This window comes from Fringilla coelebs (genome assembly GCF_963513975.1).
Source record: "Fringilla coelebs genome assembly, chromosome: 6".
NCBI classification, from domain to species: domain Eukaryota; kingdom Metazoa; phylum Chordata; class Aves; order Passeriformes; family Fringillidae; genus Fringilla; species Fringilla coelebs.
In genome coordinates this window covers 1459045-1477089 of record NC_140034.1, presented here as the reverse complement: position 1 = coordinate 1477089, position 18045 = coordinate 1459045, and the positions used below count along the sequence as shown (strand labels likewise).

The following is an 18045-nucleotide window of genomic DNA, read 5'->3' as shown; positions in this document are numbered from 1 at the left end:
CCAAAATCCATAAATCCACTCACAGCACCAGGCATGGAGAAGAGCAGCTCCTCTCTCGGAGCTGAAGTAGCTGAACTCTGGATGAGAGAAAGAAAGAGCAGGAGTTAAATCAGGAAATAAATCCCTGCAGGAGCAGAGAGGGAATTATCCCTAATTGTCTGCCTGGGCAGGGACACACGGATCTTTGGAGACCTTTGCTCCTGTGGAAATGGCAGGAACTGGCCTGGCAGGGACGTGTCTGGGGCTCAGCTGCAGGAAAAAGAGGCAGCATTCCCACAGAGAATGAGTGTGGAGCAGGAAAAGGGCTTCCTGATGTTTTATTTACTCCCACAACTTCCTAAAATGGGATTTGACTCCAGTAGGGATTGGTGGCTTCTTCCAAGGAACAAGTGCAAGACAAGAGGAAACGATCCCAAGCTGCTCCAGGGGAGGTTTAATTTGGATATCTGTAGGAATTTTTTCATGGAAAGGGTTGTCCAGCCCAGGGCAGGGGTGGAGTCCCCATTCCTGGAGGGATTTAAAATCCCCGTGGATGTGGCACTTGGGGACACAGGGCAGTGGTGGCCTTGGCAGTGCTGGGAAGGGTTGGGTTGGATGTCCTCAGAGGGTTTTTCCAACCTGGACAATTCTGGGACACGAAGGGACTGGAATGTCAGCAGGGTTGCTTTGGGCTGCAGGATAAATTATTAAGGGCAAATTAAAGCTGGTGAAAAGTGAGTGGGGAGGTGCTGAATCATTACAGCAAGCTAGAAACCAAATTCCTGTGGTTTTAGGAAGTATTTCCTTCTCTGACTTCCCTAAAAAATTGTTTCTGCAGAGGATGTTGTGTATTTGTGCTCCTGCAGTGAACTGAGGGCGAGGCAGCCCCAGTTTGAGTGGGAGACTCGGGATTTCCCAGGCATGGAGAAGTTCAGTATCCCAGTGCTTCCAAAGGAAACGAGCTGGAGAGGGACTGGGGACAAGGACAGAGGGACAGGAGCCAGGGAATGGCTTCAAATTGGAAAAGAGAAGATTTGGGTGGGAGATTGGGATTTTGGGAATTCCTGGCTGGGCTGGAATTGCCAGAGCAGCTGTGGCTGCCCCTGGATCCCTGGCAGTGCCCAAGGCCAGGCTGGACACTGGGACACCCTGGGACAGTGGGAGGTGTCCCTGCCATGGACACTGGGACACCCTGGGACAGTGGGAGGTGTCCCTGCCATGGACACTGGGACACCCTGGGACAGTGGGAGGTGTCCCTGCCATGGAAAAGGGCTGGGAATGGATGGGATTTATCCTCATTCCAACCCAAACCATTCCATGATTTTTTGGGCATAATCCCAGATGGAAAAGGATCAGTGGATTTTCCCAGTCAATGGATTCTCCCAATCACCAGGAGGCAGAAACTCACACAGAACAGGGCACACCCATGAAAATTCCCAGCACCAGGAAATGCCAGAAATTGCCCCAGGTGTGGTGTGAAACCCTGGAAAAGTCCTGGAATAATGGGAATTTCTCAGATCACCGTGCAGGAAGGATTTCATTTACTCCCACACTCAGAATCAGTGGCTGGAGTGCAGGGGTGGGATGGGATAATCTTCAGGTTTCCCTCCAGAACCATTCCATGATTTTATGTTCTCAGCCCAAATCCATGTCTGAGGAGCTCTCCTGGCCTTTTCCTGATCCCTCTCTGAACTCCAGCAGGTTTTAACACCTGCCCAGCAGCAGGAACAATAACCAGCAGTGAGAGGAGTTGTAAAGGGTGGGAAAAAAGCCATAAATCCGTCTGTTCCTGGAAAAACAGCATTAGGACAGCCCAAACTCAATATACCCAGCACTGCTACGCTTTGTAGTGTCAAAATTAGGTCAGGCCTAATTTTGTGGCAGCAGTGTTGGGAAGCAGCAGTGGGATTTGATTATCTGGGAGCCTTGGGGTGGCAGTGCCATCAATCACGGAGCCTTCCTGAGCTCCACGAACACTGGGAGAGTCAGGAATATTGAGCAACATGGAAAAATCAGCTCTGAGGGGATAAAAGGTGACTTTGTCCTGTTTGATGGGAAAGTTCAGCTCAGGATCAGCTCAGAGGAAGGTGCCCAATAAATATTCCTATGGGCATCAGGTGGGAGCAAGTGGGAAATATTTAGGAGTGATGTGGAGTGATCCAGGAATGGAACAACTGGTTTGAAATCCGGTCAGCATCACACCTGAAAGTTTCCTCTCTTAGGCACCTGGAATTGGGCTCAGCTTGGAGACAAAATGAAAGATTTATCCATAAATGGAATATTTGTTTAATTGAAGCTACTTGTGTAGCATTTGAATTTCCCCAAAGAAAAACTCACTTAGAGAAGAAATAAAAAAGACCTGTTTCAATAATCCATTTATTTGTGCACTGGGCCTCACCTCCAGCTGGAAAAATAGCCCCAAATCCCAAATTAGCTGCAGTAAAATGCTCCAAATTCTGCCTTGATGAGGGCAGTGCATTCCCATGGCAATACCTCAGAGATTCCTGGTCATTCCATTTGCAGTTTAGGAGAATTAAGAGCTGGGATAATATGGGAAAAGTGAATTCTGAGAGTAGCAAGTGCCTGCAATTACTTTAAATCTCCTCTTTCTTCAGAAAATCCCATTATTTCCTCCTTGTTCTGCTGCAGAACTGCACTAAATTCACGGGGGCTTCACTCCTGCTAATTAATTTTCAGGGGGAAGGCTCTTGGCTGCAGGAGGGGAGAGGGATTTGATTCGTGGCAAATCCATCCTGCATTTTCTAGCAAGTCCATCATGGATCTCCTATTTCTGAAAAAAAGTCTCATTTTAATTCAGTTTTAAGGAATCCTATGCATTCCATGAATCAGGAAGATCTTGGTACTGCTCAGATTAAGGGAACCCATTCCAGGATCCAAGTTCTGATGTCGGTCAGAGTTTAATCCCTGTTTCCCAACAAGGACCTGGCCAAATCTCTGTGTGTGGGAGACTTTGAACCAGGAAGGAGCTGTGCCAAGGGATCCTGGAATGGAATCCTGGAATGTTTTGGGATGGAAGGTACCTTAAAGCCCATCCAGTTCCACCCCTGGAATCCACACCCTCCCTATCCCAGGGTGTTCCATCCTGGCCTTGGGCACTTCCAAAGGTCCAGGAGCAGCCACAGCTTCTTTGGGAAATCTATTCCAGCTCCTCCCAGCCAGGAATTCCCAATTCCCAATCTCCCAGCCATCCCTGCCCTCTGGCACTGGGAGCCATTCCCTGGCTCCTGTCCCTCCATCCCTTGTCCCAAGTCCCTCTCCATGGAATCATTCCCCTTCCCAGCTGCACAAATCTCCATCTCCCAACTCCTCTTCCCATTCCAGCTGAAATAAATCCCAAAGTCCTCTCAAACTTTCCCCCATTTTGCCAATCCAAACCACCTCCTCACTCCCACTTTTCTCAAAGGATCCTGGTAACATTTTCCATAAAATAAAAGATCAACGGGAGGACCTGGAGCAGAGGAAATTCCCAACCATTCCAAATCCACCAGCACAGCTCAGGGATCACCAATTCACCCTCAAACCTCCAATATTTTCCCTGTGTGAGTCCAGTGAGAACTTTCCAGGCTGAGAAAAGATCCAAATTCCATTGGAATTCCTTTGGATCAGGACTTTGGATCACAGCTTCTCTGGGAAACCCATTCCAGGGTCTCCTCACCCTCCCAGCCAGGAGTTCCTTCCCAGTATCCCGCCTAAACTTGGAATTGGTAGAAAAGAGCAGCAGAACCTTTCCATTTTTCATGGAAAGAGGGAATCTTGTGGGATCACACAACTCCTCCAGCAGAACGAGGGGGTTGGGCTCAGATTTGTTGTTCTACCTTTTCCTTGGAGAACTTTCCTTGCTCCAGGTTGTGCCTTGCCAGGAATGGCACAGGGCAGGATCCACGCAGCGTTTCCCACGTGCAATCACCAGCCAAATTCTCCTCAAATGTCACAAACAAAATCAATGCTAAGTTGATATTATTTTAATGGATGAAATCCCTGGAGGCAGCTTTCAGAAGGAGCTGGGATGAATATTCCTGCAGGAAGGAGGGAGGTGACATTTCATAATTATGGGATGTCTCCTGAACCATAAGATTTTTCACTTACTGGAAGAAGAATATTTGTTATTTCCCTTGATTGGTTTGATCTCCTCTCAAAGCAGTGTTTTCCTTGGTGATAACAACACCCAGGGGGGCGTTTTTCCTTTCCTGCTCCTTCCCGAATTTAATGGATTCAGGAGAGTGGCACAGCCACTAAAATGAAGGACACTTCAGCTGTGATTTGGAGTTAGATGAATATAACATGAATAAAAATGGAATATTAATGGGATATGGATTTAAAAGGATGTTGGAATAATGTTGCTGACTGCTCTAATTTGATCCCAAGTTTGATGAGCCGTGCTGAACCCTCGCTTACCTTTCTGCTCCGTGGCTCTGCTTCAGCGTTCCTGTGTTTGGGAATCTGTGGTGTGGGAGATGATGGAAGTCCCAGTGGTGACTCAGAGCCCTGGAAATGGGCAGAACAAAGAGCACATTCCATGTCCTTGGGATGTTGAACTCCTGAGGAGTGTGGAGGGGGATCAGCATTCCTAGGAATTCCAGGGGAAAATCAGCACACCAAGTGTTGGGGCTGCTTTTCTACTTGGTCAGGAATTAATGGATTTGTTCTGGGTTAGAGTGTGACACATGGCCCTGGTTCCTAACCAAGGACATCCCTGTCCTTCCAGGAGCTTCATGGGAAGATCCAGCTGTATCTAAGGGAATCATGGAATCCCAGAAGGGCTCGGATTGGAATGGATCTTAAACCCAGTTCCACCCCTGCCATGGGCTAGGACAACTTCCATTATCCCAGGTTGTTCCAAGCGCCTTTATTCCATAATTGTGCTGGACTTGGAGTAATTGGGAGCACTTTTGGCTGGAGCAGGGGTGTGTTGGTCTTTGTTAAACCTTCTGGCAGAGTGAGGAGGGAAAGTTCCTGGGGCTTTGGAACTCAGGACGTGGTGGCTGGAAGAGCAGAGCTTGCTGGAGGCTTTGCTGGAATGATGGCTTCAAACTGAGTGTGGGGCTGGATGGGATATTGGGAAGGAATTCCTGCCTGGGAGGGTGGGGAGACTCTGGAATAGAATTCCCAGAGAAGCTGTGGCTGTCTCTGGATCCCTGGAAGTGTCCAAGGCCAGTTTTCGACGGGTTTGGAGCAGCCTGGGATGGTGGAATGTGCTGGGTTGGAACGAGATGGGATTTAAGGTCCTTCCAACCCAAACCATTCCATGTTTCTATGGAGGAAGCATCCATTCCCTGCTCCTCCTCTGCCTCTTCTGCCTCATTGGCTCGAGCTTCGTTTTCTTCAGGCTGTGGAGAGCCAGGCTCAGAAACTGGAATTCTTGGCAGGTTTGGATCAATCCCAGCCCTTCAGATCAGGCTCCCACGATGGGCTGTGTCCACAGGGAGAGCTGTGTGTGGGCTGGACCGGAATGCCATGGTGAGGGGGGGTCTGAAGGGATGCCAGAGCCCTGCATCCCGAGAATTCCATATGGATGCTAGGAGAGGAATTGCAGAATGGTCACAGAAGCAGGGTTGGTGTGATGTGCAGCACAGCAGCACTTTGGCAAAGCAGCCTTGGAAAGGGGATCCAGTTGGTGCAAAGGGAGAAGTTTTGAGGCTCTTCCATGGGGACTGGGGCTGGGACCTCAGTGGCATCACATGGATGAACAGAAAGGATGGAATTACAGGTGTTTAAACCCTACAGAATTCCATTTTATCCTTCGTGCCCTTTAGTTCTGCACTTTTATTTGGGTCTGTAAATCAGTTTCCTTCTCCTATTGATCCACCCCCTGGAAATTGTCATAGCTGTGAATTTCATGGTTCAGAAGAAAAATCGTGGAGCCAGGAATGTGTTTAGGAGACTCACGGAAATGGAGCTGGGATTTATGCAGGTGTAATAACAGGAATGTCGTGGTTTCCTTACACTTACGACGTGTAAATCTGAGTAATTCCTGTACTACAGGTTGTACCAACAAGGAAATTAAAGCAAGGTTCTGCCTGAACTTAACTCCTGCTCCAAATCCTGATCCCGCTGGCAGGATTTGGAGAGGAAGCAGCAGCATCAGTGCCACTGTTTCCCCTGCTTAATTTTCCTGCTTTAATTAAGTCTTTTCATTTGCATAACGAGTGTGATAATGCATTTAGGAAGATATAGAATAAAAACAATAATGCCAAGTTCATTTTGGAAATGGAAACAAAAAAACTGGAACGCAAGCGGGGGGTGCTGAAGGTTTCATCCAGGGGATTGCCAGGGATTAATAAAAACCATGGAAATCTCTTGTGGTGATGAGTATGTGCTGAGTAAACAAGGAGTAACTGTGTGGGGGAGATGCTCAGTGCTGGTTCCAGGGCTGGGGTGGCCCTGGATGGGCTTGCTTGGTTGGATCATGGAGCTGAGAATGCCAAGGTCATGTTTGATTCCTTTAAGAGCTGGACTTGATCCTTGTGGATTTTTTCCAACCCAAAACATCCAATAATCCCATGATCCATGTAATTCTCCTCCCATTTCTCTGCTGGCCTTCAGCCCCCCCAGCTCAGGGCCAGCCCCAGGAGTGGAGTTGTTTGGGATGGGCTTGGTTAGTTGGATCATGGAGCTGAGAATGCCAAGGTCATGTTTGATTTCCTTGAGAATTGGACTTGATTTTTGTGGGATTCTTCCACTTTGGAACATGCTGTAATTTGGTGATCCAGGTGATTCTCATCCCATTTCTCTGCTGGCTTTGCAGCCCCCCCAGCTCATGGCCACATCCAGGGGTGGAGTGGTCTGGGATGGGCTTGGTTAGTTGGATCATGGAGCTGAGAATGCCAAGGTCATGTTTGATTCCTTTAAGAGCTGGACTTGATCCTTGTGGATTTTTTCCAACCCAAAACATCCAATAATCCCATGATCCATGCAATTCTCCTCCCATTTCTCTGCTGGCCTTCAGCCCCCCCAGCTCAGGGCCAGCCCCAGGAGTGGGTTTGTTTGGGGTGGGCTTGGTTGGTTGGATCTTGGAGCTGAGAATGCCAAGGTCGCATTTGATTCCCTTAAGAATTGACTTGATTTTTGTGGGATTCTTCCAACTTGGAGCATCCCGTAATTTTGTGATCCATCTGGTTCTCATCCCAGATCTCTGCTGGCTTTACAGCCCCCCCAGCTCAAGGCCAGCCCCAGGGGTGGAGTGGTCTGGGATGGGCTTCGTTAGTTGGATCACAGAGCTGAGAATGCCAAGGTCATGTTGGATTTCCTTAAGAGCTGGACTTGATCCTCGTGGATTTTTTCCAACCCAGAATGTCCGATAATCTCATGATTTATGTTTTTCTGATCCCGTTTCTCTGCTGGCCTTGCAGCCCCCCAGCTCAGGGCCAGCCCCAGGAGTGGAGTGGTTTGGGGTGGGATCAGTTGATTGGATCATGGACCTGAGAATACCAAGGTTGTGTTTAATTCCCTTAAGACCTGAACTTGATCCTTGTGGGATTCTTCCAACTTGGAAAATCCCGTAATTTGGTGATCCCTGTGGTTCTGATCCCATATCTCTGCTGGCCTTGCAGCCCTCCCAGCTCAGGGCCAGCCCCAGGAGTGGAGTTGTTTGGGGTGGGCTCGGTTTGTTGCATCTTGGAGCTGAGAATGCCAAGGTCGCGTTCGATTCCCTTAAGAGCTGGACTTGATCCTCGTGAATTTTTTCCAACCCAGAATGTCCGATAATCCCATGATTTACGTTATTCTGATCCCGTTTCTCTGCTGGCCTTGCAGCCCTCCCAGCTCAGGGCCAGCCCCTTTGGGGTTGTTTGTGGTGGGCTCAGTTTGTTGCATCTTGGAGCTGAGAATGCCAAGGTCGTGTCTGATTCTCTTAAGAGCTGGACTTGATCTCTGTGGCATTCTTCCAACTTGGAGCATCCCGTAATTTGGTGATCCCTGTGGTTCTGATCCCGTTTCTCTGCTGGCCTTGCAGCCCCCCCCACGGTGCGGATCGTGCACTCGGGCCTGGCCTGCAACATCGAGGAGGAGCGCTACTCGGAGCGCGTCTACACCATCCGCGAGGGAGAGACCCTGGAGCTCACCTGCCTGGTCACCGGCCACCCCCGGCCACAGGTGAGTCCCTGCCCGCCACACCTGTCCCCTCCACACCCTCAGACCCTCAACGAGCTGGGTTCACCTTCAGAGTCTTCATGGTGGGCAAGATCCAACGGGATCAAGGTGGGGGATCCATCCCGGCTGTTGGATGTTCCAGAGGAACATCAACAGCGGGAATGTTGGAGAGTTTTTTTGGAAAATCTGGTGTCAAAATCAGCAATATCGTGCTTTAAATTCCTGGTGTATTTGATTTCCATGGAGGTTGGTAAAAGAGAGGGAAAACAATTATAAGGATGACAATTGTTGGATGAAAATCCCTAAAGTTGCCCTGTTGTCTGGGATTTTCACACTCCAGTCCTCAGAAATGCAGCTGGAACTCTGGAAGAGGGAACAGCTGGAGCAGGGAACCCAAGAGCTTGGGAAAGTCTCCCTGTTCGCCTGGATCAGCGATGTCATGGAACCCCCAGCGCTGCAGCTGGATAAACCAGACTTACCTGTGAATAAATCAGCTTTTTCCAGACCTAACCTTATTTTATCAAGCTCAAGATTGTTGGCAACTCCTGCTGCACCTCCCTGGTGTGACCCCCTTGGGCCGGGACACCCTGTTAATTGCCTGTTAATTGGGTATTTTTAATTAGGATAATTACCAGGGATTTTCTTTCCAAGGTGATGAATTAAACCCTTTGTTCTTGGAGTTGCAAGGGACAGGCAGGAACTGGGAGCAGGGAATTCTCCTGGAGACCTTCAGTGTGAGCTCCTCCAGGAGGGAGGGGTTTGCTGTTTCTCTGCTGTTCATTCCATGATTGTTCCCAATTTAAGGGGAAGATTTAAAGCTAAAGCAGGGGAAGTTTGTTCTGTGATGGTTTAGGGACAGTGTTTCCAGTATTCCAATTTTTTCCCTGATTTTTCCACAGGAAAAATCAGATTTTGGGTTGCAAATAGCATGGAAATTGTTTTCCAGTTGCTGTTGGATCAGATGCTGGGGAATGGGGTGATAAAATATGGAATTGTGCATTCCAAGAATGCTTTCACACTTCCGTATTTCTCAAATTTTCCAATTGTTCTTGGCATGGAAACTCCTTTTAGTTTAAACACTGGAAAAATTAAACAACCCTGGATTGGGAATTTGTAAAATTACAGAATTGTGGAGTGGTTTGGGTTGGAAAGGAGTTTAAAAATGAACCAGTGCCAACTCCTCCCATGGGCAGGAGTAATTTCCTCTCCAAGCCTTCAACATTCCTAGGGATTCCTAATCTGTAGGATTTGAGGCTGCCCGTGATGGGACTGGGTGGAGAAATGAATTAATGAGAAAAAATTCTTTTTTTTTTTTCCTTTTCACTCCTCCTTCCTGCTTTACCAAAGCACACATTTATGCCTTTTTTGTGTTTCCAACATTTGTTCTTTTAACTTTGGAATCAATAGATGTTGTTCTTTGGGATCTGATGACTCAGGGATGTCTCTGATCTGCTCCAACTCATCCTTGCAGTGATTCCATTCTGGGGGGGGCCTCCCTTTGAACACACATCTTCACATTTATCAAATCTTCCAAGTTTTTCAGTTCTCTTTGCTGCCTTTCCCACCACCTGCCCCAAATTTTTTCCCTGGGGATATTTCCAGGCAGGGAAATTCCAGTGTTCAGAGTGGTGGTTGCACTTTTCAATTGCTGGAAATTTTCCGGAATTTCTCCTCTAAATTTTCATGGAATCTTCTCAGCATCAATGAGGTTTTTGGGAGGAATAATATAAGGATATGGGAATTATCAGAAAGAAAGAGAATTAAAAATAGTTGCTCTGTTAACCCCAAAAATTCACCTCACTCCTAATTAAATACAAGGCTCTAAGCATCCCATCCTTGAATGTCTGCTTGTTATCCATGGAGTGATTTTGAGATGTTCCATGTGATTAATATTTGTTATTCCTGATTTCCCACCTTCTCACATGCTTTGGAATGCACCATTAGTTGCCATAGAAATAATTTTCCTGGCTGGAATTTTTTAAACATTTTATCCACACTCAGGTGAGGTGAACGTGGCCCCTTTTTCCATAAATTACAGCTGTCAGCAGAGACTGGTTTGATTTTTGGATAAAATCCTGCAAAGTTTGGAGCAGGATCTGTCCTTTTCCCAGATTTTATCCAGGATCCAAGGGCTGGGCTGTCCCTGCTCTCCAGCTCCAAAGGGATGTGCCAGGATATCCAAAGGCCACTGATCCCTGGACACAAATGTGGGATTTCCTGGACTGAGCAGCTAAGAGATGACATTTTATCCCCTCTGGTTACAATCTCCTGCCCAGCCTCGAGGAATGTGCTTTTTCCTGGTTTTCCTTGGGAATTCTCACCTGTGCTGTCAGGTCCAGTCACTGGAAACAAAACCTGAGACTTTCCAAAGTGAGGAGTGACATTTGGAGAGGAAGAAGCCTCTGATGAGCGGGGATAGGCTGGGATTTGGAATTCCTGGTTTTCCACTGAAGGATGAATGGGAAATCCCTGACAGGAGGGGGTGTCCAGGCTTTTTTCCCCAGGTAACAATGGGAAACGGCCTCGAGTTGTGCCAGGGGAGGTTTCACATTGGAGACAATGAAAAATTTAATGGAAAAAGTTGCCCTGGGCAGTGGTGGAGTCGCCATCCCTGAAGGGATTTAAAATCCCTGTGGATGTGGCACTTGGGGACACAGATCAGTGGTGGCCTTGGGAGTGCTGGGGTTCAGTCTTGGGTGGCTTTTCCAATCTCAGTGATTCCAGGGGTTTATAAATGCCTTGTTTGTCAACCCAACCTCTCCCTCCTTGGGGTTTGCTTTCCCCTGGCTGTGATTTTTCCAGTGGTTCACCTCCAAGGGCTGTCCCACCTCGGGTGACGTTATCCTGGTGGGAATGGCTCATTCCAAGCAGCAAAATGTGCAGACCTGACAGGGGACAGCGTCCAAGTCCTTTCCCAGTCCCTCCCAGTGCTGCAGGGTGACCTCTGGCCCTCCCACCATGTCCCCCCCCCTCTCCCAGGTGCTGCCTCCCCACTCTTGTCCCCGTCATTCCCGAGGCTCGGGAAGGAGCAGCTGCCAGTGCCACACGTCATTCCAACCATCTGGAAGCTGCACACTCCGGGAGTTTTTTTCCTGTTTGGAGGTTGCAACACATCTTAACGAGATCCCACCTCCTCCTCACATCCTCCTGCCACCCTTCTTCCAGGCAGGGCCATCAGAGCACATCCCTTTCTCCCGGAGAAATCCAGGAGTGCTCACGGTGCTGCTGGGGTGTGAAGAACGTGATGGATCCGTGGCTTTCCCGGGAAGCAAAGCAGGGGAGGATCTGCTTTTAGGAGCCCTGGAATTTCTCCCTGCCTCTGTTTGGTTGTGTTTTCTTCCCGCTTGTAGGAGTTGGGTGCTGTGCTGATGCCACTGAGGCAGCAGGAGCTGCTCCCCTTGGAGCTGCCAGGGGATCCCAGAGGCTTCCCAGGATTGTGAGCCCGGAGCAGAGGCAGGGAAATGCTGCTCCAGGGGGGTGTGGGCCTGGAAAAACACATCCTGCCTGCTGGGAATTGGGGTGGCCAAAGGGGGGGACCCAAGTGACACAGAGCAGGGAATGGTTGGATTGGAATGAATGGTTGGGCCTTGAAGCTCATATTTATATTATATTTAAATATAAATTAAAATATGTAAATATATAAATAAATATTCACACACACACACACACACACACACACACATATGGAATTCATGGAATCATGGAATGGTTTGGATGGGAAAGAACTTAAAGCCCATCCAGTGCTACCCCCTGCCATGGACAGGGACACCTCCCACTATCCCAGGCTGCTCCAACCTGGCCTTGGACATTTCCAGGGATCCAGGAGCAGCCACAGCTTCTCTGGGAGTTCCATCCCAGCACCTCACCTCCCTCCCAGCCAGGAATTCCTTCCCAATATTCCCTGTCAGTTTAAAGCCATTCCCCACTATCCTGTCACTCCTTGGAAAGCACTGAGCTGTCCCCATGAACAGACCCAGGTAACTGTGGCACGTGATAAAAACCCCTTAATTATTTCAAATGCATCCCTCTAATTACTCCCTGTGATTAGTGGAGCCTCCTCCAACACTGCAGAACAGGATCCTGCCTTCTCCTTATTAATGCCTGGACAGGAAAAATTCCCATTCCCTGGCACTCCATCCATTAGACCAGAAAGAGCAGCATTCCCAAAAAAACCCCAACAAAAACCCCACATCCCGTTCCCTTTGATCAGCTGCGGGTGAGACATAAAAGGCTCCTTTGAGGCAGAGTGGGTGCCACGTTTTTGGTTTTAATTGATAAGAATTCTTATCAAGTGCTGATGCAGCCGAGGGAGGGGGGCAGGGGTCCCTCACACGGGAGCAGCTGTTTTCCCACCCCACTCCGCAGCTCCTTGGAGCAGTAATTGGAGCCTTGTTAGGAAAATTGATGCTGATTCCATCTGACACTCCTCAGTTCACGGGAAGACTTTACAAATGTTCACTGAGCACCTGACAAAACCCAGCCTGACTCATGACTAAATTAGCCTGGATTTTATGCTGGAGAAAACCCTTTCCTGAGTGTTTGACTCGATGAAGCTCCCGTTTAGCGAGGAAAAATGTTTCCATCCTGCTCTGGCATGAAAAGCAATCTGTGCTGAGGCTTCACATGACGTTTGTGCTGCTCAAAGGAGTTTATTTGATGTTTTCTCCCCCGAGCACAGCACCTGAATTCACACCTCTGCAGAGCTCTGCAGGGCTCCGAGCCTGCCCTGCTCTGTCTGCCAGGAGGGAGGAGGAGGAGGAGTTGTGCCAAAAATCCAGGGCAGGAATCACAGCATCCACAGCACAGAGTAAAGGGCTCCTGGAGCTGCACCAGGATCTTTGGGGATGAGCCACTGGTGCCTCTGAGCTCATCTTTAATGTCCCTTCCATCCTAAACCATTCCATGATTCCAATGGTGTGCAAGCTGATAAAAGGAATTAACCCCTCCCTTGTTTTATCCTGAATAATTTGAGCAGTCCCTGCCACTTTTCCTGTTTCCAGGTGGCTGTTGTCTCTCCACAGGGAATGTGTTTGCAGGTTCCTAAAAAGGGCTTGGAAGTGCTGAGGGAAAGAGGTCAAATCCAGATAAAAAGAGGTTCAATCCAAAGAGGTTAAATCCAGAAAAAAAGCAGCAGCAGGGAAGGGAAGTTTGGGTTTCAATCCCATTCCCTCTGTTGGGAATATCGAGCCCAGACTGGTTACAGCCTCAGCAATCATTGGGATGAGCCTGGAGGGAATCTCATGGAGCTGGGAATGACATCAGGGTTGGGGAGTGCCACCAGAGCAGTTTCATTTCGACCTTTGGGCAGCTTAAATGTGCAGGAAATCCCATCTGGAAAACTCCCAGTGCCCACAGAGCAGGATTCTCCTATTACTTTAAGGAAAAGAAGAAAAAATTCCCATTTTCCTGAAATATGGACACTTGTCCTCTGAATCTTTTCCATCTGTTTTCTCCCCTCCCCAAGCTCTGCAGTGTTTTGTTTTCCCTTTGTGCTGTCAGCTTGTATTTCCCTGTTTCTGACGGGCTCAGGAAAGGCTGGAGCAGCAGTTCTGGGATAAAGCAGCGGGAGCTGTTTTTCCATGGGCACAAGGAAAACCATTCCAGGCTCCTGGTACAGGGATGGGCTCTGGAATAAAGGCTGCCTGGAAAGGAATGGGTTTGATGAGTGCAGGGATAATTGTGTAACCAGGGAAACCAGCAGCTGATGCAGATCAGGCGGTGCTGGTGCCTTTGGAGGGAGATCTCCCAAGGAAACGCTCCGGAGGCTTTTTCTGGAGGATTGTCAGGAATCGTTCCCATTGCTGTGCAAGGAATGGTGTCCATGAAATCCCACCTGCAGAGCTGCCTCCAGCTCTGGGTCCAACAGCAGGAGGATGTGGAGTGATCCAGAGGAATCCATGGAGCTGCTCCAAGCACTGGAGCCCCTCTGGAGCCAGGCTGGGAGAGCTGGGAATGTTCCCCTGGAGAGGAGAAGGCTCCAGGCAGAGCTCAGAGCCCCTGGCAGGGCCTAAGGGGACAGGAGAAGTTGCTGTTGTTGCCATCCAGGTTCAGGAATTGATCGAATCCTCGCATTTGAGGGGGAAAAAAGGGCTGGGGTTTAATTAAACCCACAGGAAAGAGCTGAAAACCAGGAAGGATGGGAACTGGGAGAGCTGGAAAGAAGGGAATTGGATCCAAGGATGAGGCAATTCCAGGAATTCTGTGCAGGAGTCACCTCCCAGGAGCCAGAATTGTTCAAAAATGCACCTCTGCTAGGGAAACAGGATAATTGGGAATGTTCCCCTGGAGAGGAGAAGGCTCCAGGCAAAGCTCAGAGCCCCTGGCAGGGCCTGAAGGGGCTCCAGGAGAGCTGGAGAGGGACTGGGGACAAGGACAGAGGGACAGGAGCCAGGGAATGGCTCCCAGTGCCAGAGGGCAGGGATGGGTGGGAGATTGGGAACTGGGAATTCCTGGCTGGGCTGGGATTGCCAGAGCAGCTGTGGCTGCCCCTGGATCCCTGGCAGTGCCCAAGGCCAGGCTGGACACTGGGACACCCTGGGACAGTGGGAGGTGTCCCTGCCATGGACACTGGGACACCCTGGGGCAGTGGGAGGTGTCCCTGCCATGGACACTGGGACACCCTGGGACAGTGGGAGGTGTCCCTGCCATGGACACTGGGACACCCTGGGACAGTGGGAGGTGTCCCTGCCATGGCAGGGCTGGGATGGGATCAGCCTTAAAATCCCTCCCAACCCAAACCATTCCATGATTCCACGATTCCATGAATTCCTAAAGCTCTGGAGTTCGTTGCTTTTATATTTAAAGGGAAAAAATTCTGCTCCCAAAACCTCGCCCAGCTGGGGTGTCTGGTGGGGAGAAATGGAACAAATTGGGATTTTCCTGCTGGGATGGGGGAACAACCTCTCAGGATCCTTCTGGATGTTTTCATCTCCATGCTGACATTTCCATGGATAACATTTTCTCCTGGATTGAGCTCTCCTCCCTCCTCTGGCAGCTGGGAATGATTTGGGAAGCTCCAGGTGGATTTTGCTGTCTTCCACCTGAACACTTGGATGCTGCAGTGGAGTTTATCAGGCTGGAAAATCTTTATCCAGGAATATTAATATTTCCAACTAAGATTTATTCCCAAATATCGCTTTTTAAGGCTTCCCCTCTACTCCTCCCAAGTTTTTGGGTAGCTCAGCCACTTGATTTTCAATTTTTTTTTTGTCTTTTTAAAATAAACTTCTAAAAAACCCAAGAACCCTGAACTAGAAGAGCAGAAGTTGAAATAAATTCAAATATTTAATTGGGGTCAATATTTAAAAGTAATATTTAAAAGTAAAGTGATACTATTTAAAAATAATTGAAATCCCTATTTTTGCTGTCCCAATTAAATTATTCCATGCCAGATGTTTGTTCTAGTGCTGTCCTACAGGCCCTCAGCACAGATGTTAAAATAAAACAAACTGAACCTAAATATTGAGTTTTCAAATAAATCTGGTTTTCTCAGAGGGGCTAAAAATCCAAGGAGTTTAAAAGTCCTTTTCTAGGATGCAACAGCATCTCCATAGAACAATTTCTGTAGGGTTTTTCTCTTTTTCTGCATTATTTTTCTTCCTAAAATCCAGTGATATTAGAATTAAAATATTTCCAGATAATTCCTGATTTCTTTACAGAAAAACCTCACTGCTGTTCTCTGTTTTCTCTTTTCCTGTATTATTTATCTTCCTCAAATCCAGTCAATAGTAGAATTAAAAATTAAATATTTCCAGATAATTCTTAATTTCTTTTTACAGGGAAATCTTGCTGCTCTTGGTGCCTCTTTCCTGAATTTTCTTCTTTATCTTTGATAATTCTTAATTTCTTTTTCCAGAAAAATCTTGCTACATTTGGGGACTCTTTCCTTAATTTTCATATTAGAATATTAGACATGAAAAATTAAATGTTTCAAAACAATGACAAATTTTTTTTCCATAAAAATTTTGCTGCACTTTCCTGAATTCTCCTGATTTCTGAGAAGTTTTTTCTCCTCCTCTTCCAACGGAATAACCTCGTTATCATTTGGATCAATAATATCAGATTTTTAAATAATTCCAACTCCATTCTGGGCTGAATCCTGGATCCTCCTGCAGATTTCGTGATTCAAGGGGATAAAAATAACGAGTGGGATTTTTTCCTTCCCCCCCTTCCCATATGCCTGTCAATCAAAATGATAAAGATATTTCTGACTCGCAGGCTTTAATGGTGTAATTAGGGCTAATTACATGTTCCAATGATTACACATATGAACGCTAATTACATAATTGCTGACAATTATGCTAATTAGGTAAATACATCGTTAAGGAGAAAGCGCCGGCAAAATCCAGGGGATTTGCACCACGGCCGAAGAAAGTGGAATTACAACAAAAGAGAAATAATCCTGCAAGTTTGGGAAATCCAGGAGACCTTCCCATGTGTGGAACTGGAGTGGTTTGGGTTGGAATGGTGGCGCTGGGAAAAGCCTTCAACCATTGTGGAATGGTGGAATGGTGCAGTGGGAGGAGCCTTCAACTTCTACAGAGTCATGGGATGGTTTGGGTTGGAATGATGGTGTTGGGAAAAGCCTTCAGCTGTTGTAGAATCATGGAATGGTGTGGTTGGGAAGAGACTTTGAGTGCTGTGGAATCTTGGAATGGTGTGGCTGGGAAGAGCCTTCAAAGGCTGTGGGATCATGGAATGGTTTGGGTTGGAATGGGGTAGCTGGGAAGAGCCTTTGAGTGCTGTGGAATGTTGGAATGGTTTGGGTTGGAATGGTGGGGCTGGGAAGAGCCTTCAACCATTGTGGAATGGTGGAATGGTGCAGTGGGAGGAGCCTTCAACTTCAACAGAATCATGGGATGGTTTGGGTTGGAATGGGGTAGCTGGGAAGAGCCTTTGAGTGCTGTGGAATGTTGGAATGGTTTGGGTTGGAATGGTGTTGTTGGGAAGAGCCTTTGAGTGCTGTGGAATGTTGGAATGGATGGGTTGGGTTCCCAACAACACCATTCCATGAATGGTTTGGGTTGGAATGGTGTAGTTGGGAAGAGCCTTTGAGTGCTGTGGAATGCTGGAATGGTTTGGGTTGGAATGGGGTAGCTGGGAGGAGCCTTCAAGTGCTGTGGGATCATGGAATGGTTTGGGTTGGAATGATGGGAAAAGCCTTCAGCTGTTGTGGAATCATGGAATGGTGTAGTTGGGAAGAGACTTTGAGTGCTACGGAATCCTGGAATGGTGTGGCTGGGAAGAGCCTTCAAATGCTGTGGGATCATGGAATGATTTGGGTTGGAATGGGGTTGTTGGGAAGAGCCTTTGAGTGCTGTGGAATGCTGGAATGGTTTGGGTTAGAATGGGGTAGCTGGGAAGAGTCTTTGAGTCTGTGGAATGTTGGAATGTTTTGGGTTGGAATGGTTAGTTGGGAAGAGCCTTTGAGTTCTGTGGAATGCTGGAATAGTTTGGGTTGGAATGGGGTAGCTGGGAAGAGCCTTCAAGTGCTGTGGGATCATGGAATGGTTTGGGTTGGAATGGGGTAGCTGGGAAGAGTCTTTGAGTGCTGTGGAATGTTGGAATGTTTTGGGTTGGAATGGTTAGTTGGGAAGAGCCTTTGAGTTCTGTGGAATGCTGGAATAGTTTGGGTTGGAATGGGGTAGCTGGGAAGAGCCTTCAAGTGCTGTGGGATCATGGAATGGTTTGGGTTGGAATGATGGGAAAAGCCTTCAGCTGTTGTGGAATCATGGAATGGTGTGGTTGGGAAGAGACTTTGAGTGCTGTGGAATCTTGGAATGGTGTGGCTGGGAAGAGCCTTCAAAGGCTGTGGGATCATGGAATGATTTGGGTTGGAATGGTGTATCTGGGAAGAGCCTTTGAGTGCTGTGGAATATTGGAATGGTTTGGGTTGGAATGGTGTATCTGGGAAGAGCCTTTGAGTTCTGTGGAATGTTGGAATGTTTTGGGTTGGAA

The 18045-nt window shown here is 48.0% G+C and overlaps 1 protein-coding gene across 2 annotated transcripts in view; it reads left to right on the top strand.

Annotated features, from left to right (window-relative positions):
* Positions 1-18045, top strand: part of MDGA2 (MAM domain containing glycosylphosphatidylinositol anchor 2) — a gene marked incomplete at both ends in the record, with an annotated part of 211291 nt that overhangs the window by 55103 nt on the left and 138143 nt on the right. For both annotated transcript variants that reach the window (XM_084207384.1, XM_084207383.1), the window contains one exon: positions 7952-8091. In XM_084207384.1, coding sequence (XP_084063510.1) covers positions 7952-8091 — 140 coding nt within the window. The remainder of the gene's footprint in view (positions 1-7951; positions 8092-18045) is intronic.